The 23,679-nt window shown below is 41.2% G+C and overlaps 2 protein-coding genes and 1 non-coding gene across 7 annotated transcripts; 1 reads left to right on the top strand and 2 right to left on the bottom strand.

Moving 5' to 3' along the window:
• Window positions 1-1,585: 1,585 nt before the first annotated feature.
• LOC6501650 (phenylalanine--tRNA ligase beta subunit) lies at window positions 1,586-3,788 on the bottom strand. The gene is made up of 5 exons (XM_001955646.4): window positions 3,605-3,788; window positions 3,485-3,540; window positions 3,264-3,421; window positions 1,855-3,203; window positions 1,586-1,795 (listed from the first exon to the last, which is right to left on the bottom strand). Exons 1-5 carry the CDS (start codon window positions 3,660-3,662, stop codon window positions 1,644-1,646), a joined length of 1,773 nt encoding a protein of 590 aa, XP_001955682.1. The 5' UTR covers window positions 3,663-3,788; the 3' UTR covers window positions 1,586-1,643.
• A 587-nt stretch (window positions 3,789-4,375) lies between these two features.
• LOC6501649 (myosin heavy chain 95F) lies at window positions 4,376-22,849 on the bottom strand. Of its 5 annotated transcripts, none has more exons than XM_014911661.3 (18): window positions 22,474-22,849; window positions 10,309-10,503; window positions 9,599-9,672; window positions 9,401-9,530; window positions 9,173-9,334; window positions 8,848-9,110; window positions 8,383-8,789; window positions 7,576-8,320; window positions 7,086-7,518; window positions 6,788-7,029; window positions 6,507-6,727; window positions 6,219-6,449; window positions 5,852-5,896; window positions 5,636-5,680; window positions 5,251-5,371; window positions 5,066-5,183; window positions 4,898-4,999; window positions 4,376-4,839 (listed from the first exon to the last, which is right to left on the bottom strand). In XM_014911661.3, the coding sequence occupies exons 2-18, from the start codon at window positions 10,493-10,495 to the stop codon at window positions 4,559-4,561; spliced, it is 3,807 nt and encodes a 1,268-aa protein (XP_014767147.1). In that variant the 5' UTR covers window positions 10,496-10,503; window positions 22,474-22,849; the 3' UTR covers window positions 4,376-4,558. The 5 variants fall into 5 exon arrangements, with proteins under 5 accessions (XP_014767147.1, XP_014767149.1, XP_014767148.1 ...); XM_014911663.3 differs by lacking the exon at window positions 22,474-22,849 and adding an exon at window positions 14,248-15,064; XM_014911662.3 differs by lacking the exon at window positions 22,474-22,849 and adding an exon at window positions 10,664-10,779.
• On the top strand, window positions 16,433-16,516 carry Trnal-uaa. The gene has a single exon. It is a non-coding gene; the product is annotated as a tRNA-Leu (tRNA).
• Window positions 22,850-23,679: the final 830 nt, after the last annotated feature.

Below are 23,679 nucleotides of genomic sequence, written 5' to 3'. Positions count from 1 at the left end.
AAAAAAAAAAACAAAAAAAACGAAGAAGCTACTACCGGGTATGGAAACTAGAACAAAGCTATGCGTAAACTATTTAACTATCTTTGATACAGTCAGAGGTTGAACCGACAAGAAATTACTTAACTTACAACATATACATACCATTAACTACACTCTTAACTGTTCAAAAAAAAAAAAAAAGAAGGAAAAATATTCATGAATGGGATATGTATCCCACAGATACACCAAAACCAAACCAGAACGGTAGGCTACACCAGTTTGGCGTTCTTTGGTCCTCACTTCGATTTCCAACGACGGAAGCCCCACAAAAAATGTATGTAGCTAGTAGAAATTGAAATTGCTTAAATAACTAAGAAAGAAAAGGCCGAGTAACGTTTTAATATTCCATTTACGTGAAGTAAACGAGATGACGATGATGATTATGAAGATGACGATGAAGCGGCGCTTGCTTGCCATCTTTGATGCTTTTCCGACACTGCTCATAGACGTACATAACTATATATATATCACATATATACTAGCGAATAGCATATGAGATACACAAATTTTATTTCGATGAAGAAAGATACGAATGATATGTAAAAAACACCTTGATAAACTCTTGCCTGATTGCAGGATTCTGCCTGGATTCTGGGCATCTGGCCGTTCGGGAGGTCAATGGCAATTGCTTTGTAAAATTCTAGAAAAAAAAAAACAATGATGCTTGAGAATATAATGCTTAGAGAAAGGTTATATGAAGCCACCCACGCATAACCACCCACACACACAGATACCCACACACAAAGCCGTATACAAGATATACTTAAACGATGATAATGATGAATATGAAAAAACGAAATAAAAGATAATTTAAGTGAGCATGAAACTACTTTTTTTCTATTTTTCAATGTTTTAGCTGCAAGCAAATAATGTAATAAAAATCGAGATGTTCGTTTAAGTTATTTGATACAACAAATTACGAGAGATACATAGCCACAAATGCTATATAAATAATACATACTACACTATAAACACACCTATACCATATATGCCAGACAACAGGATCTTTATTCGAGAACACACACAACACACAAACTTTTTTGTTATTAAACAAAAATAATTAATAAATAATATTAAAAAAAAAATTGAATGAATAGCTGAAGGAGCAGGGTATTGCGACACCTTCATTGCGCCACACAATATAAACAAAATATGATAAAATAAAAAAAAGAAAAACAAAAAAAACAAACGCAAAAAGCATACTGAATAAATGTAGAATTTTTTTCAAACGAAAGAAATTGAATTCACATAGATTTATTAATTTAAAAATTAAAATAAATATACTTCAAATATGAAAAGTATGGAAACAAAACAAAAAAAAAAAAAACAGAAAGGAAAAAAAAACTACATATATTAAATACACACATACTATATGAGTATACTACGGATTATTATTACTCTTATAATTATTATTATTGTATTGAAGGAAAAATATAAAAGAGAACATTAAACAGCATAAATAAAAAATTAAACTGAATTTCTTTTTGGCAAGGGTATTGGGGGTTGACAGTCTAATAAATAATTAATTATTTTTTCAAGTATGATATTGGTTTAAAAGTGTTTCTGGTTTATTGGTAAACTTTTGAAAATGTTGAACATTTTATTTAAACGAAGGGCTCAATGGTGAACTCCACCGCAGAACAAGGAGTGGTCAGCTCGAAGGCTTGCAAAACTGTGGGATGAAGGACACCAATCTTGCCAATGACCACATTGTCATACATCACATTAGCACAGCGACCAGGGAAGTAGCTGGGATCTGAAGAGAAATTTCAAAATTACTATTATTTTAATTTAAAAATATAATTATTGACTCACCTTCTGCGGCTTGGAGGTAGTAACCCTTGGTGACGTTACCGGATTTCCATGGCACAGAGAGTAGCTGCATCACACGATCCAACAATCCGTGCACCACCTCAAAGCCAGCGGTCTTGTTGCAGTTTACAGCACACACACGGCGCTCGTTACGGGCTCCCACTTCCGTGTTCTCATCCGCCACAACCACGTCGCTAATCTCGAAGAGCTTGAGGGGCAATGGCATTTTCCGGTTGGCCACCAGTGTCTTTAAAAGTCCTGGCAGCAGGGTAGTGCGCACCACCTGGAACTCCAAGGTCTTGGGATTACCGATGTGCACGGCCGGAATGGCTTCAATGGTCTTGTTCAGTTTGCGTCCAATGTCGTCCCTCGAACAGAGCGTAAAGGTCAGTGCCTCGGTGAACCCGGCCTGAGCTACTTGTTCTCTAAGCTGTTCGGTGAGCTTGTTGAGGGGGAATTGTTTGGCTATCTGCATGAAGGCCGGCAGCGATTTCTTAATATTATTATATCCAAAGGCAATGGCGATGTCCTCGTATATGTCGCAAGGATGGATAACATCGTGCCGAGTGGGAGGAATCTTCACTGCCAGAGAGTCTTCGCCGTCAACCTTAGCTTCCAGATACATTCGGGTCAGCATATCAGCCAATTTCTCCGCCGGTTCATCGATACCAATGTAGGCATTGGCTTTTTTCGCCGAGATCCGTTCCTCTCGAACCTGCAGTTCCGGATAGGAAATCACACTGCCGTCAGTCTGTACCACGTCGCACGGCTCGACGGTGAACTTCTGGGCGCAGTGCTCGGAGAAGAGGCACACAATGGTGTCCAGCACCACTTTGGCCTTCGTCAAGTCCGTCGCCGTGCACTCGATGAACACGTTCTTGGTGTTAAGCGAGATCTTGGAGTGGTCGCCATTAATTATTGGAGGCAGTGATAGCACCACTCTCTTTGCATCGTAAATAACCGGATAGACGGGAGAGTCCCGAATAATCGGCAGATATTGTTTCAGCTGGGCATGAGTGGCGTAAAAATCCATTAACTGGTTGCCATTCATCTCCTGTGTCTGATTAAGTGGCTTGAATTTGATTTTCTCGGGCGCCAGGGCTTCATAGCTGAAGGGTCCTTGGATGGTGTCGAGATCATGGGTGCCAATGGCCACCAGTGTCCGCTTGCGGCAAATGTTCTGGTGCAACTTATCCTGCAGGTCGATGAAGCTGTTGTATGATTCCTGGGTGAAGGTCACATTTCGCAGCACAGCGGCCACGGCATGAGGTCGAATTTGGGCAGTCGAAGAATTAATCTTCAGCACCTGTCTCTTGGCCGGCTCCACAAATTGGAACTTTGGCGGCTTAAGTCTAAATGAAAATAAAGTAATTTAGTTTCTTTCACATAGAACTAAGACTTAAAGCACTTACTTGCCCTGGAAAACCAGGAGGCCTGTAACCAGACCCTCCAGACACAGTAGATCGTAGCGGTTAGCGGGGATATCTATCCGGTAGATGATCTCTTCGCTGGCATCCGCCGCGGCTGCCACATCGCCCTGCTCCTTGGTCAGCATCTGCTTCTCCGTGGTCTATAAGGGCATATGTGATGATGTTTATAAATGTGTAAAGTTTGTTCTGCAGAAAACACTTACCACTTCATCCAGCTCTAGACCAAAAGCGAAGCAAAGCTCCTGGAATTCGTCATCGGCTAAGGAAAAGGGGTAAACATTGAAGTACTCAGGGGAGATTACACGTGGATTCGTTAAACTCACTGTACGTCTTGCCAAGTGCAGCAAAGAGCAGATCACGTTTTACCCCAATGGTAGGCATGATGGCAGATTATAGTTCAGAGACAGTTCTGTTAGGACGAGGCTTTAAAAGTAAATTTTATAAATAAAATAAACTTTCGATGGTGATGGTCCGGTCAAAAAGGCAAGAAAGCGCGACGTTTCTTATTTTTAATGGCCTGGTCACACTATTGTCAATTGGCAAGCCGCTGGATTTATGTGATTTTTCCTGATTTTCAACTATGAATAGCAAAGTAAAAATGATTTAAATGCCCGTTTTCTTTCTATGTTTCTATAAAAACCCTCCCAATAAAAACAATTAAAGAAAATATGAACATCATATGCAGGAGGGTGGTAGTCGACAATATGGCAACCCTATCGTATTTAGACCAGGTTAGCATGCCTCATGATCAGAGCGCGAACTTTGAATTGCTTAAAATCATAACTCTCAACATTTGTTTAAACCAAAAACACCAATAATTTCAAATATTTATTTTTAAAATACTGTAAAATATATTCAATAATGTAAATACATCGCAGTGAACTAAATACACAATTCATATAGTACTTTTTTTAAATACTAAATACAACTTGCCGTTTTCTTTTACATCATAAGAATCACTTAAACAGGTTTATATATTTTTATAGCTAAGTGGTATAAGGCCCCCACAGCAGTCCGGGCGCAAAATGAGCGAGTAAACTAGGATAAGATGAATCGAAAATGCGAATGCCGAAAAAATAAACACTCGTCACAAAAAAAATGTAAAAAGTTATATTTACTAAAAAATTTATGGACGTGGTCACTTTCTCTAAAAGTTGTCTGGCAAAACGGTATTTCCCTTGGAATTCTTTTTTTTGATAATTTCGATCTATGGACCACCAAAACGGCATCGTTTGATTACTGCATTTGCTTCTAGGCGGTAATATTGTTGGGTGTTCTTATGATTGTTGTTTCTGAATACCAGCGGCTGGTCCGTTGGGCCTAGCACCCAGATTCTTGTAGGCCTTGCCTCCGTTCCGTTCCCATTCGCGGTTGAATTCATGCTCCAGTATTTCGGCGCCACGCTTCCGGGTCAGACCCGTCTCCTCGAGGCTTAGCTCACACATCTGCATGTCGTCCGTGCCGGCTACCAATAGAATGGGCGGTTTATCCGCATGAAGCTCCATCTGCCGAGCTATCCACTGACCATCAAAGTGGGCATACCACAAACCTCGTTTCGCTAAAAGTCGGAGATAATGTTATAAAATATGTTTAGGAAAAAATGAAATAAAACTCACTGTTATCAGGGGCATTGGCTCGCATAAATGGGATGCGGAAGTACCGATGCTGGGCCGTCACAATCTCCTGAATAGGCTGAACTAAAGGAGGCTGCTTAAAAGCTGGAAATTAAAATTTATAGAAAGATAAATATTATATAGATTAATATATTAATTAAGTTAACTAACCAGCTTCCATGACACTGCGTGGTGCACGCTCGTTCTCATCCATGGTGGTGCGTTTGCGGTTCTTTGCCTTCCAGGCGTGGTACACCTTCAAACGACGATGGAACTCCTGGCGACATGCCTACAATAACCGGGAAACATTCCATTAATACGCAATCCTGAATGGACCACCTTACTTTAGTACTCACCTCCAGTAGCTCGATATCACAGGACGTGTTGATAGCATCTCGTAGTTCCGAGTACTTCCATTTGGACAGGTCGTATTTCTGTTTTCCCAATGCCTGTTGCTGGGCCCGAACATTTTCCGATCTGCCACGGAAAATAAAATATATTTTAGATTCAGAAAATGAAAATGATTTAAGCGCAAGCCAAAAAAGTGAGTCATTGATGGTATTTTTTTTTGTTGGTGACAGGAGAAGATAGAAAATTCAAAGTAACGACTAAAATGCCAATGAGAATTCTACTAATGCACAGGTTAGAGATGCTTTTGGATTAGTGGACATGACATCTACTATATTAGGTTTTAGTAGTTTGGTTAGTGTGAAATGATTTCAAAAACCAGCACCAACTCACTTATTTAAGTACCGCGAAGCAATGTTTGACACAACTTGTGAAAAACTTGTTCAAAAATATACAGAAAGTAAAGAAGTTTAGAAAGTAAAGAGAGTAAATTGTTTAAATTTTTTGATTTTCATTATCCAATTAGTGTTTTTGTTTGGGAAAAGCAAGAAAAGATTGACAAATTTGACAAGAGTTAAAGATATAGATAAAACATAAAGCGTGCTATACCTGATCAGCTTGTTGGAACCCATGGGAGACGCGTCATTGACACCACTGTGTTGTGTTCGTTGGATTGGATTTGGTGTTGGGTGGTTGGTGGGAGTGTGGATTTGGGTGGTGTAGATTGCGTGTAAGAGGGAAAGGGAAAAATTCGGTGAGTTTCATATTAAATAATCAAATTCTTAATATCTAATTGTGTAATTATATACATATAGTTACAGCTAATACAGTTTTTCTATTTATCCTTTTTAAAAAATTAACAAATCTTTCGAAAAATATTCATTAACTAATAACCGCATTTAAATATTTATAAAATATTATAGATCCTATATAGTTTACCAAAAATGAAAGTACAATTTAAAATATTCTAACATACTTGCGTATAACTGGAGGACTATCTTCCACCTGGCCGTTGGATTCGTTGGCCAATCGCAGAGCCAGCTCGTGATCGCGGCGCTCTTGTTCGAGTTGCTGTCGGTACTTGGCATCGTCCTTGGCCTCCTTCTCCAGCTGCTCCTGCAGGGCCAAGGCGGCACGACGATCCTCCTCTTCCTGACGCAGACGCTGGGCCTCCGCAGCCTTGCGGCGAGTTTCCATTTCAGCTTTGCTGTTTTAGGAGGATTAAAATATATTTAAAGTCTTTATAAAAGACATCCCTACTCACAGTCGTTTGTTTTCGGCTTCCTCGCGTAGACGCAGCTCTTCTGCCTCCTTGGCGGCTCTTTCGGCCTCCAGGGCCTCCTGGATTTTGCGCAGGCGCTCCTGCTCCTCGGCCTGCTGCTGCTCCTTTAGCTTGGTGTTCAGATCCACGGTCAGCTTGTTCATATTGGCCATCACCACTGTGTACATGGAGTCGATTTCGCGTTGCGTGATGCGTGGATTAAGCTAAAAGTTAATGGAAACATTGAGATCTATAAAATATTAAATTAATGCCAAAAACCTCACCTTGATCTTTTTGATGGCCTCATCAATTTGTCTGTAAATATCATTCACTCCACTGACAATCTCATCCCGTCCCATTTTCAGGCCACTGGCTATCTCAATGGTCTTAACCGTGTTTATCCGAATCTTGTTGATCTTGGCGAGTCCTTGGTAGCGCGGACGATGCTGCTTACGAGCCAGATAACCACGGGCAATGCGCTGGGCCACCAGGACACACTTGTTCCGGTAGATGATTCGATTTTTTACTGGAAAAGAAGACCATGTTAACCCTCAGGATGAAGTTGTGGGCAGATGAACTCACATTTAATCACACACAGAGCCCCTAGTGCGGACTTGACCCACCGAGATCGAATCAGCCACTTCTTCACCTTGGCCACAATGGCTAGCATATTCTCCGGATCCGAACGCATGATGCGATCAAACTCGACGAATTTCCCCGGCCTGAAGAAGACCTTGGTGATGCCAAACTTAAAGTCCTTGGCGCTCAGATTGAGCGACTGGAACATCGCCTCGCAGAAGGTGCGGGCCGGCAGGGAAACCAGTTCTGGCGGCAGTACCGACTTGTACATGCTGTACAGATCAGCGAAGAGTACTCTGGATGGATATCCGTGCTCCATGAGCTCCAGCACCGAGATGGTGCCCGAACACTTTAGTTGGGCCAGCGCCAGGCTGCCCTCGAACTGGCGATCGATCATCTTGCTATTTGGCTTGATGCAACGGATGAAGTTGGTGCCCTAAAACAGAAGCAACAATTAAGAAAATAAGCGACTATGTTTGGCCAAAGTACTTACGTTCTGTTCTAGCTTCTCCATTAGTTCACCCAGCTGCGTCTTGAACTTGGAGCCCACCGAAATGAAGTTGAGCTTGCCGCGTACGGAGGTGCTGCTTCCCGAGGGGAAGAGGGTCTGAAGCAAGGGATTATCGCACTCCTGAACCAATCCCTCCAGCGAGGCGTGCAGGGCGTCGTTGTTCTTTTCGATAAACTGCTCCGTGTTGTAGCAAACGGCTCCGGCAAAGTGGCGAACCAGGAAACCCTCCTCATCGCGCAGGGTGCGATGAGCTTTCAAGCGCGAGGAACGTGGAAGACCCAAACGGTAGTGGTTCGCCCAGGACTTGTGAACCTCGGCAGTGAAGTGAGATGGCGAGGGCTTCGGCAGCTTCGATTCCTCATCCAGCAAGGTGAAAATGCCATTCGACTTGGCTTCGATCAGTTCGATTATGTCTTGATTGTCGGTGAAAGTAATTTCCGGCACATTGAGGCCTTCGCGCTTGTACAGTTCCTGCTCGTTCTTCAAGATGTTGTCGTTGAAGAACTTCTGGAGCTTCTCATTGCAGTAGTTGATGCAGAACTGCTCGAACGAGTTTACTGTGAAGTACTCGAAACCGGCAATGTCGAGAACGCCGATGTAGAAGTTGGAGGCCTGGAAGGGGATGCTCTGGTTGATCAAACCGACGATTCGGTCAAAGAGGCGACTGTAGATGGCCTTGGCTAGGGCATCCCTAGCGTTGCTTGCCTCATAGATTTTCAGAGGAACCCTGTTATTAAGAATTAAATAAATAAATTGTTCTATATTTAAGTTTCGATAGAATCTCCTTACATGATGACCGTGCCCTTGAAGCCGCCGCCTTTGCTCTGCATAACCCTCGACACCAGAGCGGTGCGCAGTTCCGTTTGGTCTACTCCCAGAAGGCCACTGGTGATGGTCAGTGACTGCTCCGAAGCCTCGGACACCTGACAACCGCCACGCACATCATCGGGAATCTCCTCAAAAGCAATGTTGCCCAAATGCAGGACAGCAGCCACCAGCGAGTATATGCCCAGTTTCTCCGAGTCCGAGAGACCCAGACGACCCAAGGCCTTGTCCAGGTTCTGGAAGTGCTGGTAATCATCGATAATGGGATCCTTGAGCGGACCTTTCTGCTGGTGATTCTTGGACTTTTGAGAGCCGGGTATTAGCTGCTCGGTCTTGGCGTTGGCAAAGTACTGGGTACACCCGGAAAGATACTGTCCAAAGAGATGCATTTGTAAGATCCGAACATCAACAAGATGAAAATAAACTTACTCTGTAGTCGTCAGGCTTTCCCAGACTTAGTTTGTCCCGCAACTGCTGGGGTGCTCCGGCCAGGAGCATGTAGAACACATGATAGTTTCGCTCCTCCGCACTCTGAGTGCAGATGCGACTCTTCTCCAGCAAATAATGCGAAATGTAGCCACCGACCACTTGGCACTTGGCATCGTAGTGCACCTCAATGAATTTGCCGAATCGAGAAGAGTTGTTGTTTCGAGTAGTTTTTGCGTTGCCGAAGGCTTCCAGTACAGGATTGGCTGGGATAAAAAAAAATATATAGTTAATACGTTGTGATATGAGATTCAACCTCCAGACTCACCATCCAATATTTTAGTTTCTATAGGACCAGCGCTATCGTGCGAGTAGCACAGGTATTTGAGCAGGTATTTGGTGGACTCGGTCTTTCCGGCACCCGACTCTCCAGAAACAATGATAGATTGCGACAACTTGTAAACCCGCATATCCCGTATAGCTTTATCCGCTAAAGGACAAAGAATTCGAGTATTAGATCGTACATAAAATTTATAAAAATATAAAAGAAACTTACCAATAGCAAAGACATGAGGAGGCAGTTCACCCAAAGAACGGCCATTGTACTTCTTAATGGTATCGGGTGCGTAGAGCTCCTTGATCTCGCGATACGGATTCACGGCGATAAGTATGTTGGCCACATAGGTCTGCAGACGAAAATGAATTAAGTTGATTCCGGTTCCGTTGCTTCATAAAATTCTCATAAAGTACTCACGTATATCTTGTCTTTATAGTAACGTGTTTTCAAATTGTCCAGAAATGTGGCCTCGTTGAGCAGCATGAGTTCGCCTGGAACATAAAAACATCTGGGTTAGTAATACGCTTAAAATGATGCGGGTTTCTTTTAATGGCCCACAACCCCCCAACCACTTTCTACTGTCTGGCTGGCTGGCTTTAAGACTTGGATATTAAATAGGGCTAAGAAAAGTAGGATTGTGCAAGAGGTTGGCTGAAACTCCATTTTTGTGGCTAATGCACTGAAAAATTCTGCTCCAAATACCCAGAATTGTTTACGTCAAAGTGATCTTATCGGTTTGAAAGATAACATGGTTAACTACTGATGAAAAGTACTTGATAATACCGCGGATATGTATTCAAGATCAAGACAACTTGATATTCTTATCTTTACCCTAGTTATTGTTTGCAGCTGAAGCTTTATGGGTAAAAAATTTACCTATAAATAGATAAAATATTGCCAAGGGCGTGATAATGCATTTCAAAATATATAGAAACTATATAGAAGTTCATCAAATACTCATTATAGCTCCATAACAAAGAACACCTCATTTCTTATTTCGTTAACTTTGTCCAGACTATTATATAAATACTTTTCGCTAGATAAGAGACCCCAACAACGGAAGCTCTAGGAATTTTTGGGGGTATGTATGATTTTGGTGAAAAATTGTTTTCCTTGGAAGTACTTACAGTTATCGTCGTGGTCTTGGGGTCCATCGCACGAAGAATGGATGTCATCATAATGACACGTGCGCTTTGGATACTTCCGATCGGTGGGCGTAACCTCGAACTCCTTGGCGCCGATCTCTGTGATCCGGCCCTGTATATAGCCTTCAGCGGCATCTCGCACCCACACCAGTTGGGTGTCCTCCAACATTTTTTTCACTGCAACACCGGAAAACCAAATTTTTAGTTAATTTAAAAAAAAGTAAAAGTAACAAATCGGTTAGATTTATAAATATTAAGTCAGTTATGAAGAAGAATCACCGCCGTATGGCAACAACGTATGGCCAGTATCGTATCAAATGCGAAAAATCTTATCTACCTCGTACTACCAACACTGAGAGAATGAGAATCAGGAGTTCGGAGCCAGGAACGTTTTCAGTGTTAACTGTTTGAAGTCAACTGGGTAAGTGAGCAACGCTGGAGCGATCAAAACGCTCTGGGGAAGAGATCTCCGTAGGTGTTTTCTACATTCTCTCTCTCTCTATCCGTGAGGTAGAGTCATTAGGGCCACCGGTGCCGGTGTTTTTTGTGAGCCACCTCTACCTGAGCAAGAGAGGATTTGTTAACAGACAGGGGTGTAGGTTTTTTTTTAAAAAAGGGGTTCAAGAGGCATTAAATCTTATAGTCTAGAGAGATAGATAGTTAAATAGATAGTTTATAGAACCCTCTTGTTTAGACCTTTATTGGCTAACTACGCCACTGATCTCTCTCTCTTTTCACTCCATGGAACCTGTAGGGGCCGCTCTCCAGTTCACGCTTATTGTTCTCCAGGTGATGTCGCTGTGGCAGTTTCTGTTTTTCGTCTGTTCCAACCTCTGCTTCTTGGGCCTTTCGTTTATGTCTATTCATTGGTTACCTTTCTTGGTCATGCACTGGCTTCTGACTCACTGGACTGGTGTGATGGAGTGTGCTGGACTACTGGTGTGTGTGTGTGTGAGGGTCTATGTTTACGTAGCGCCGTTGATAAGCCCCAACGCCATATCCATATCCACGTAGGAGAGCAGCAGCGGCCTTGCTGGTCGCTTTGCTAAACACCCAGTCCCAGTCTAGCATCAAATATGCAAAAAATAAAACCGCAAAGTTCCAAACTCTGGCTACAATATCCGATTTCGGTGTCGTTTGAAATTGTTTTAGCAACCGCGTCAAGGTGAAATCCATTTATTTTGCTCTCGCTAGGTTAATGGTGCATGCCCTTTCCCCTCCAAGCTTTGCATTTCATTTTTTGTATGTATCTGCACCGAAAGAAATTTCAATATTTTCTGATAGCAATTCAAAAGATTTAGTTTTGTCTATCAACTATATCTATAATACTTTTAGAGTGCATTTATGACGCAGTTACTGCTTCAATTTAGTGGCAATTTTATTTTGGGGACAGTTGTGGGAGCTACATGTAGATATCCGCAGAACAATAGACTCTCTGTGTGGCAGGGTCTCTTCTCTCACCACCCCCGCTTTCATCAAGATAAATTTGCCACAAAGTGCTAAATTATTAAATGATTGTTAAGCCTTATTTTGTTTTATTTTTTCCCCCCTCCAAATGAGTCAGTTGAGGTCTGTTTGACTTTGCTTTGACTGGCGAGAGATACTCAGATACACAGATACAAATTAGAGAAAAGATACAAACTGGAAAGCAATGAACAATGAAAAGATTCTAACAGTGTTTATTTAGCGGTTAAATTGTGTGGGTGTTCTCCTAACAGAAATGCAATTACAAGTTGTAATTTAGAAACAACTTTGCGTCGTTACAACGCATTGTACATAAAAATTAATTGATTTTGATAGATGTGCTGCATTTTGACTTTAACTTTGATTTTTTTTGTGAATCAAATCTATCTTAAACTGTGTTATTAACCTAAGTATTTACAGAAAAAGAAGACTCTTTTAGCCTTCGAATTCAAGCCACCAAAGCCTTATCAACCCCCGAACTTGGTGGACCTTCAAAATGAAATGACTCATAGGTTTTTCCCCCTTCAAGCTTACCAGCTTTTGCAGCATTAGGGAGAATATTAAGCTGCAAATTAATACAAAAATTCGATTTCATGCTGATATCAAGATATTGCCTTGCCACTTATCGGAGCGTTGTAAACTATTTATGGGCTGCAATGTATCCATCATAATTAGCCCAGTTTTGTATAAAGAAAGTGGAGCTTAACCCCAGCCATATGGTTGAAATCGCTTTATAATGTGCCCAAGCAAATTAACAACAATTACCCAGACAATTCAACATAATCTTGATTATGCAGAGAGCAAAAAATAATGATTGGCAAGACACAGCATAGAGGCATAGTGGAGAATGAGGCGAGAAGCCCATGGTAGTGCACTTTTTCCATATGCAAGACAGCCCATAATCATGGCAACGTTGTCGTCTTCTGTCTACTATCCACTGTCTTCTGTCCTGCGTCTTCTCCTGGGCCACTTGAATCTGTTGCCAGCATGAGATGGCGGCATAAATTACAAATTTTACAAAAAAACAAGCACACACAGAGCTTGCAAAAAAAAATTTAAAAAAATAACATAGGACCCGAGACCTGAAAGTCTAAAAAAGAAGCCAGTGTTTGATGGCCGTTTATGGGGTGTGGAAGAACTAGCCGGGCAGCATTCTTCAAGATTTAGCTGCATGGAAATGCAGTCCCACAGTTCTCATTCTACTTTTTTGCACTCCAGAAGACACTGTAATAAAAATTAGCCTCAACCTGGCATAAATTACTGATTTATGATACGAAGAAGGGATTTCAAATTCATAAATTCAACATAAAATTGAGTGTTGTGTTTCAGAATAATATCATATTATAAAGGAGTTGCATGGGAAGCATTGCTCTCTCTTATATTTCTGTATTATTAACTTTTAGTATCTTGATGTGTTTTTAAAACAAGATTTGTTTTGTGTGTGGACACAGGGCAACCATGTGTGGAAGCGGCAAATGACTTGATGACGGAGGAAATACTTCAAGGCGACATTGACAATGGCCAAGAGGCGAAGCAAAAGCGGTTGCAAAGCGAAGGTGTGGAAAAACAAGAGACATTGGGCCGGAGACCTCCAAAGGGGGACGTGGCTGGGACGGAAAGAAACAGCCAAGTCATGTTCAAGAAGCTTATGAAATCTGAAGCTGAAGCCGGTAGCTGGAAAAGAAGCGAACCTTTTGTGCCTTGAAAGTGATGAACAGCAGCCTGAAAGGGACACTTGCTGCAGCTAATGGGCTTATTCGACTCTGTCCAGGGCCCACCGTGCGTATACGTAATCCGAGCACATGCAATGACCCCGACCCCGACCCACGACCCAAAACTCAAACCCTGGTCCGAATAGCAATTAGCCAAGAACTAAGCCGGTAAAGCAGACGCCTTTGCGTGATTTTCTGTTAAAAAGCAACGGAACAGACAATGTTTACATGCTAACTTTTTGGGGTGGTGGGAGGAAAAACGACAGGAAATTCTGAGAATTCTGAGAAAAGTGGGAGTACGGAGGGTGTGATATCATCGTTTACTCTGTTTACCAAAAAATGTTGCGTGCCAGCGATTTATTATTGTAATTTCCTTCAAAAATGGCAAACATGTGCACACTTTTTCTATTAGATTCCATTATTTTCAGGAGCTATCGTTATAGTCTGTTCAAGAACTAATGAGATGTTTTAAAAAGTTAATAGCCGTGCAGAGGCAATGCACTTTTGTCAAGATAAGAGGAGTGACTTGTGCCTTAAAATATGGTTTGGCGATTTTAACCGATAATGGCAAGTCATACAAAGAAGTGCTGTATTGTTATTTAAAATTCTAGATTCTAAAAAAGAGCTGCAATCATCACGGTATCCAATTAATCGCGTTTATAGAATCGAGGCAAATGATCGCCACCTTTTAATAATGTCTGGAGATAAGATTGCCGAACAATTAAGCCAAGTTAATTGAACTCACCACTGCTGGCCGAGTGCAGCTCTTTGTTATTGGCATAGAAATCCATTTTGAGGCGCTCCGCTGGAGTTCAGTCGAGAAACCTATATCCTTAATAGGTTAATTGCAGTGCAATGCACTGGATGGAAGCCAAGACTCTGTATGACACGCGTCGAAGGGAAGAAGTTCGTCCTGAATCGAATAGGGGTGCTGCTGCTGGGTACGGTGAGTCACCAAGGAGGGTTGACTGTTTATGAAACCGATTGGGATGCGACTTGTTATTTTACTTCTGGGGTAGGTCTCTGCCTGACTACGAAAACCTAAGCAAGTCTCACTGCAAAAAAAATCCCGCAGGCAGTGACAATTGATTTTCACTTTGGCGCTTTTCACTGTCGATTAAACACTTTCCACTGGCACAGTGGGCACCTTTGGCCCATCCGCTGGATAATTTAAATGCGATTATGTGCAGCAGGTTTTCACTTTTAATTGAATTTTCCTCTCCGCCAGCTGTTGGATAATTTACGGCAATTTTCGACCTACATTACGGTGTAAATACCGCAAATGGCTGATCAAAAACAGATGCGAATTATAAAGTCTAGAAAATGAAGATGCAATGCTGAACTTTTGACACGAACTGTTACTCTCGAATGTATCTTTTATTGATGTTGTTGCTGTCGATGCTGTTGCCGTGCAGTTTTCACCCAGTAACCGAGTTTTACGATTCGGGTACCCCGCCCCAAAAAGGAACAAAAGGGAAACGACTTCTAAACCGAGAATTGAAACCGGGCTACACGTGGCGTGGCGACTGCAGCGAACTCGCGACATGCACTGCGGATGAATCCGCTGCTGGATTCTGGGTAGGATGCCCCTCTCGACAGTCACGGGGTGGCGGCAGCTCATCGTGCCTCGGATATGGTAAGCTGTATTCGGCTTCGTTAACTGCGCCGAATCCGCAATTGCCGATTGCCTCGGTGTGTGGGTGGGCGCGGGTGGCACAGTAATAATTCCAGTTGCGTGCCTGGCACATTGTTGTGTGTGCTCCAATTCGGGAGCGGGACCAAACAATGGCACCAGTGGCACTTGCCTCAAGTGCAATGGAGTCATTGGAGTCACCAGGAAGCATACTGCATTCACGCACAGTGGAGGCTCGCGGCGCTACAGCAGCTACAGCGTGAATAACAACTTCCGGATTCAATATAAAAGTTATACTCGAATTTGGAGCTACATTTTCTGTTTCCTCAATAATTGAGAAATTTTTTATTCAAACTTTTGTAGGAATTGTGATTTTATTTTTTAATATTTTTACATTCTCAAGGTCATACTAATTAGAAATAATTAAATCTTTAGCTAAATATTTAAACAAGATTGTAAAGTATCTGTCATTGTTCTAGTGTATTGTATCTTTTCCACTTCAAGAGGAAAAAGTAGTTATTTGAACCTCAAAGATGCAACAGCTGCTTGAAAGATACATTCAACAAGGGGTGTCTTCAATGAGGTGGTGGGACGTGCTTAAAGCTTCCCTTATTTTCGTAAACAACGCGATTAAAATGAGGGGGAAAAAATCAGTAGCGGATTAGCGAAACGGTTCCATGAGATGCATCTGATAGCGGCATTACAAAAGCTTTCGCAGGAGCTTTCTAAAAACGTGACGGCAGAACTAGAGAGCGAGGGAGAGAGAAAGCAGCTCGCTGGTCTGTGACTGACGTACTACTAGGGGTTGGGGTTGAGGTCGGGGTAGGAAGTGGCGGGCATTGTTTGTCTGTCTAATGTCTACCTAGCCCTCTAATCTCTTGATCAATAAAACACAAAACGAAATCAACGAGAAATTTGCTAAAATCACGGGCTACCTCTTTGCAATGTTCTATAAATAAGTACTTGCTTACATACATACATGTGTACTTATGCCGGAAAGTTTCTTGTATCTTAAAAACATAAAGATACAAGTTCAAAATCGAGTCAAGGACAACAGGAATCTTTTCCATTTAGTGGCTTTTATTATTATTTTTTACTTGAAAACCTGATTTTAGTTACTTTAGTTAGTGCTTTTTCATTGTTTAAACAAATAGATATGTATATACCCAGTCGGAAGCAAACATATCCAAACACAAAGGGGGAAAACACCCCTATAGATATCTGACAGTTGAAAATTTCATCGGCAACCGGGCAGCCGTTTGCTTCTATAGCACATTTTGTCGACGTCGCCCAACAAGTCAGGTTGGCCGAGCGGTCTAAGGCGCCAGATTTAAGCTCTGGTTCTCGAAAGAGAGCGTGGGTTCGAACCCCACACCTGACAAAGGGTTCTAAACTTTTTTTTGTTGTTTTTATTATTTTATTTTATTTATTTTTTATTATCACACATCCCCTTATGGTTTTCGAGTGTTTCAAGGGCTTGTAATCAAGTGGGTTAAGAGATAAGGCTATGTAACTACAAGTGTTCTAAGTTTGTTTGATTTTTATTTTTTAATTATTTTGCTTTTTTTTTTTTTAGTTATGGTTCGATTAATGTGTTGGTAATGTTTTGATAAGAAAAAAATTGTTAAGCTAATAGTTCTTGTAAAAAGCAAGTATTTATATAACTATTTTAAGATGTTCTTCTTTGTTAATATTTACATATCATATTAAATAAAATTACTATACTATTTGCAAAGAAATTTAATAAAATGGTTTTAAAATTAAATTTAATTAAACATGTTTTGTTAATATTTCAATGGGGCATGGCGGACTGTTGCAAGGAAAAGCATGTAATTCTGTCTGTCATGGAAAACTGTTCTACCGTTGCGGACTGCGAGGTTCAGCTTCCGGTTCGGTTTGGCCAAAAGAGCCGCCAGGCGATGACCAATACCAGAAAACAGACAACATCGTTTGGCCTATTGTGAGTGCGTGGTTGGTGCCTTGGCTGAATAATTAATAACCATGTTGCTCGTTATGCGCCTATTGTTTTGGTCAGTGCTTTGTTATGCATTCTGTTGCATTGCGCAATGCTCGTAGAAAATGGGAAAAATGGAAAATAGTTAAAGAAATGCACACAGCGGTTAAGGGCAAGCTGTCCGGCTTTAACGGGTATACCTTTCGGGCTTAAATTAGAAAAGCGAAAAAATAATGATCCTTAACTAGTTGGGAAACGTGTCGTTTATTGCATTTGTCACGAGTTTGAAAACCTAACTGATGACCGAGATTGAAAAGATTTCTCAAGCGATACCCGAGCCTTTCGAATCAATTGAAGTTATGTGGGGAATCTTAAAATTATAATGACGAATAATTGGGGGAACTTCTGGCAAAGCTGGCTGAATGAAATTGTTATGGGGCGATTTGAATTTGTAACCCTATATGGTTTATCATTTCCCGATCAATTCAAAGTATCTAGTTTAATGATTTTCCCCAATTCCCGTTCGAAATTGATTTCCTATAATTTGAGAAATGCCAAGGCATTGTCTTTATCTGCTCGGGTGACCCATTTCTTTGTGGGTGCCTTTGGAAATGGCGTATTCGTACCACTTCCTTGTGGTACGAGACCCCAAAACAGAGTGAGGAAAAAGCGAGAAGACGAAAAATATCGCCACAGCAAAACAATTGCCATAATTTCATAACCAACAAGCTCGTATGCCATTCTGGCACTGTGGAAAAGCGAAACATTTCGAATTGCTGGTGGCGCACAAAGGAAAATTAAAACCAAACCAAAAAACTAGAGACAGCGAGCCACGAAAATTGTGTAATAATTGCGACACTTTCCTGGGTTACAAGCCATGAAGAACTGCCAGCAATTGAGGCCAGCATAAGAGCTCTGAGAAAGAAGCTCCGATTCAAGCCCCCTAAACCGTTAGCGAAATGCTCAACTGCTTCTGCGAGCGTTTCATTGGAATCCAATGAGCATTGTTAGCCAGAAGCTTTAAATGGTTTGGACCGTGCCAAAGAACTGCTCGCCTATGTGGACCCAAAACCAGTTGCGTCCGATGGTCAGTTCCTTGACCATGCTCCAATATCAATATCAAGTTCAACCAGTCATGACGGTGGACTTACGTGAGCCAGGAGCTTAATATCTGGGAAACGAGTCTGCGAGGATGGAGGGACGCACTAACGGTGCGACAGGTTCGGAATTGTGCATCGCGGGGGCTACAAAACGCCATAAAGCACTGTTCAAAAATGGGGATACACTTATGAGCACTTTATATCTAAGAAATCAAATCCTTAAAATTAAGATTAAATAAAATTAAACGGTTTAAGTGTTTTTTCATTAGAGAGTATCCTCTTTTTTTCAGGAATATCTTCATTGTAACCAAAAAATTCACCTCCACATTTGAGTTAATTTTCCTCGAAGTGCAGCGATTGTGTGGATTTAAAAGGTAACCAGTTGAACTTGTTTTGGCCTTTGATTTTGCAGCTGCCTGTGTCCACCAAATGGGAGCATTGATGAGTCATTCCGGTTAACTAGCCCCTAAGTTGGGCCAACCAAAACCAAAACCAAAAAAAAAAAAGAAGAGAGGAAACAGTCCAAAAAAACGACTCGAAAAGCAATTACACTTGCAACAATAGAAGCTGCAGCTGTAAAATTTATGGCCCAAACGTCACAGGAACATGATTTTGGCCCAGAGAGCGAGAATGCGAGGGAAACGGTGATGGTGACGGTGACGGGGCCAGAGTTCACTGTACCGTAAAGCGTTGGCAAGCAAAACGCTGAGCATGCGCAAAAGTCACAACCGAAACAAGTTTTCGTAGCGTTTTGTTGTTCAATCTTTTTCAGTTATTTACCATCTCTCACTAGCTTTGTTTTTTATTATTTCATTTATCTATATATAATATATATATATTTTTTAATTTTTTGTTTTTAGTTTTTAGTTTGGTGAGGGGCTGGATGGCCCACAAATGCAGAGTCGAGTGCAAGAGCACCAGGCAGGCAAGTTCAACGACTTGGCCATCGGAATGGGAAGCGGGGATTAAGTTGGAAGAAATGCCGAACCAAACCAAAGACTGTCGATAGTTAAACGTCGCGCAAGTGGAACCAATTAATGCAGACCACTCAAAAGCGATCCAAAAAAAAAAAAATAAATAAAAAAAGAGGTAACAAAAAAGCCGGAAAACTCCAGGTTCGGACAATTGGAGAGCGTTTTTTGTGTGATCCAAACGGCAATTAACGCTCGTCGCTTCCTACAATTCGCTCGCAGTTAGAGGAGATGCAATTAAAATGCAAATGCCAGCCAAGACCAAGACCAAGACCGAGACCCAGACTCAGTTTCAGTTTCGGTTTCAGTCCGATTCCCATTGCCATTAGCGTAGCCATTCCCAGCCGTTGATGGATTTGTGCGACGACCCCATAACTCATTTTCTCCGACACATGTTCACAGATTTTTCCATATGGCGGGCCTGCAAGTCGTTACTTTGCACTTGGCGGATATGTGAACCGGGGGAAACAAAATAAAAAGGTTAAAATTAAACATCCCATTGCTTTATTTTGGGGTCAACATGTTTAGGCTTTTTGTCTTTGTCCAAGTTGGCGGGTCTTTGTTGCTTTTGGCGGCTTGTCTGAGGCCCAAAAAGTGTGTGGTTGTTATCGTTTCACATTTAATCTTATCTCCTATTGCAGGGCAATAATTTGTTTGATGGTAGCCCTCCAAAACAACCAGACAAATATAATTATTTTAGTCTGTTTAGTAATGAGAAAATATATGGATATTTATTAGGCAGACATCTGCAGGGCTGAACTAGACAATCTATTTTTGGCCACTGATTTTAACCAAAAAAAGAGATTAATGTCTATAAATGTATAAATAGATAGAGAATCATTAATCAAATGAAAGTAACAGTTGTGTAAAAAATTAACGATAAGCGGAAGCAGAAGAGAGAGTCCCTTATGAGTCTGCCTACCATATATTGTAACTTAAAATTTTGTCATTTAAAAAGGTAGTAGGAAAAAATATGTAAATAGTTTCCAAAGGGGTTACCACGATTTTCTAATTATAGAGTTACTTCATATGATAGATTCCAGACTTTAGACTCCTAGAGCTACGAGCTATTATCTTCTTATCAAAGTTTTTAAAACCGTATTCTACATTCCAAACTTTAAACCCTTTTCCGATGACACAACCCTTAAGGTTGAATCACCGTTGATATTCGTGACAGTATTATAACGTTGTTTCGTTTTCAAACAGGAAACCGAAACGGTAAGTGGGCACTTCCCTTTAAAATCCCACCTTCCTTCCATAATGCATACATAAATGATTAATTCCCAAATTTTGGAAGCACGTGTTGCGTTGCAGAAACTATAAAAAGTAATACATTAAACAGCAACTGGAAGATAAAAGAAAACAATCAGCGAAACCACGATATGAGTAAAATACATCTCGAATTATGCTAATCGACTATCAAAACAAAAGCTGCAATTAAACCACACACATTCGGATGACTTTCACTCCGGCAAACGAATAAGCGAATCTTTGAACAATCGTCGGCCGTTTCAGTGTTTCTCTTTTTGTATTATATGCAAATTGATCTAACGCATCTCCAATCCGAACCTCATCCATCCATCCATCTGTCCAACCAACCAGCTAGCCGTCCATGGTGGCCACTCCAAATGGGTTTACGAGGCCTTTGTTGCCCGTCTGCCTCCTTTTCGATTTTGTTTTTTTTTTTTTTTTGTGTTATGGCCCAGGGCGCAGCTGTCGGCGGTGACAATGGCATCAGGATCAGGATCGTGATCCGAGTTCCTGTCAGCTGTGTGGCGCGTGTTGAGCCTTGTTTGTCCAAGGCGGGGGGTGGCGATTCGATGGGGGAAGGGACTGCTGTGGCCGGGGCATGAGTGACAGCAACTATAGCGACAACAACAGGGCAACTTTACCTGGTCTGCCCAGTTGCCCAGGAAAGAGGTTCCAATTGTGGCCCTAACAAGTCGAAACATAAACACCCTTGGAAGGTAAATACCCAGATAACCAATTAAAATTTCACAATAAATAATTGAAGGAATTAATAAATAGTGGAAATAAAATGTTTCAGAAAATCCTACAAGCCCAGGTTGCAGGTTAAACTGCTGTCCTCTCCCACAATTAAGGAAACAATAAAAAACCAATTACTTCCAGCTTAGAAATCTAATGGTATTCAGTATCTATTTCCCATTTTCGGTTTACTTTGCGCCTGATCCCCTGGACAATGGAGGGCCTTGACCACACAGGGATCTTTATGACCTCTCGAGAGTGGCGAATATCCTTGCCACATGAAAGGCCATTGTGGAACCCGTTTAATTGGCTTTAAAATGCTGAGAATAGGCTGGGCCTTTGCTAACATGGACACGCATGCGCATAGGAGTGCTGGCGACGCCATGAGACCTCCGCCGCCGCCGCCACCTCCTCCTCCTTCTTGTCACAGTGCTGCTGCCTCCTTCCATTTGTATTCCCTTCCAGGGAATATAAATTGATATGTGCCTCGAATGGAGAAGCAGTCAGTCACCGCACTTGTGTCCCCGAACGGAGGCTCCGAGAAATGTTTGCTCATTTCCGCACTCAATTAAAACGGTTGGGACACAAATCTATCCCTGGGTTTGCTTTTAAATCCAAGACAACGACATGGGGCAACATTTTGCCTGACTCCCTCTATAAATAGAATCGTATTTCTTTGTATGGGTGTTTGGGTGTGTATAGCTGTGTGTGTGGGGGTGTGAGATATATCTTTCGAGCTATATAGCTATATGGTGTAGTATGTGGTAGGAGGACAGCTGCGGAAAATTGAGAATCGGTGGTGACATTTGCCAGAGGGGGTGAGTGGAGGTGAGGGTGTGACAGTTGCGCCTGCGCCGTCTCTTTGTTGCCCTTTAGGTGATTCACGGTCACGTTTGCCTTCATAATTCTTCCCAAAAAACTAAATTGTAAACAAATAATAACAAATTATGTATTCTATAATCTTTGTTAAGGTTCAAGTAGTTTTCAACCAGTGTGCAATCATAATCCTTATCACTAGTGATTAGGAAAGGGTGATCATACCCACTAACTAAACTGCATCACCCTTCGCCATTAGGCCATAAACACTTCCGTCTTGGCTTATCGATTGCCTCGTTGCACCATTCTTACTCACTGTATATGGGTAACCGATTTTCCGCGGCCAAGAATTTGCCAATGTCAGGTCCAAAGCGGAAAGTGCAAGTCAACAGAAATGAAAAGACGGGCAAAACTAAATCCGCCTTCACAGGTGAGCACCCACTCACTGAAAAAAATAGGGGACAGGGGCCAGCCCCCGACGATAATCCCAGTAGCAGCCCAGGGTACTTACATATAGCCTGCTGCAGATCTCGCACAGCGAGCGTTTACTGTATGTCGAGGAACCTTTGAACCGGAGACACACACATTGAGGAAGGATCCAGCCACTGGAATGCGATCTCCTTACGATCTTGTTTTCCCTCTCTGATCTTGATTATCTATTTTTTCGGGCGGGACACCGCGAAATGCCACCAAAATTTAGAACTTGCAATTTTCTCAGCGGCGCAACGCGAGACTCCCGACAAATTTCACAGCTTGACGTATATTCAGTTGTGTGTTTTGTTTTCTCTGATTTCGTGTTTTCTCGGCTCTAAAAACGAGGATCGTCCGCTCAACAACCGCCGCGTTCCAGCTTTGTTTTGTATCTGCGAGATACTTTCGCGCCTATCGCCTTTGAAGACCACAGTGTTGCCAGACAATCGTAGCCGCTTAATCTAGTATTTTTTTATTCCGCCATTATTGGTAATTAAATTGTTTATTGTTAGTTGGAAAAATATAAAGAAATCATTAAAATGTTGTCTTTTAACTTTTAAATAACCCATTTTTACGGATAAATATGTGTTTATTGTTGACTATCGTCTTGTGCCTAAGGTTTGTGTCTTTGCTTAGTGGATTCATGAACCAACAAACTAAACCGCACAAAACCGCGCTTGGAAAAAAAAAAATTAAAGCATTTGATTTAATTCTATCCTAATTAATAAAACTTTAAATGTATTGCAAAACAATGTGTTTTAAATTTTTTAGTTTAATATTCCCTTAATCTTTTTGTGTGAGTAAAAGTAGTAACACAAAATGAGTTTAGGTCGGTGCTGATCGTTATACATAATTTAAAAATTAAAAAATTAAGGACGGAAGTGACGTGTTTCTAAGAACTTAAATTTGGATAAGAGTTTGAAATTTCCAAGTAATTTTTGTTAAGTTCCTCAAACTGAATTCTTGAATTCATGTACGGATGTATATGTGTAAGATATACATAAGCTATAAGTCTTAATATATATAAGATTTAAATATATTAAAAAAAAATTTATTTTTTAAGTACAACTTTTATAAATAAATGATGTTTTAATTGTATATATATATAATGGATTATTTCTTTAAGGGATTAACGGATTAATAAATTAAAACCGATCTTTAGGATCTCTATTATATTTTTTCCCATTTCCGCTTCCCAAGAAGTCATAGTTTTCTTCAAATTGATTTTTTTTCTAAATATTCTTTA

This window comes from Drosophila ananassae, chromosome 2L, assembly GCF_017639315.1.
Source record: "Drosophila ananassae strain 14024-0371.13 chromosome 2L, ASM1763931v2, whole genome shotgun sequence".
Classification (NCBI taxonomy): domain Eukaryota; kingdom Metazoa; phylum Arthropoda; class Insecta; order Diptera; family Drosophilidae; genus Drosophila; species Drosophila ananassae.
Note: the sequence above shows the minus strand (reverse complement) of the source record. Positions and strands in the feature narration are given on the sequence as shown.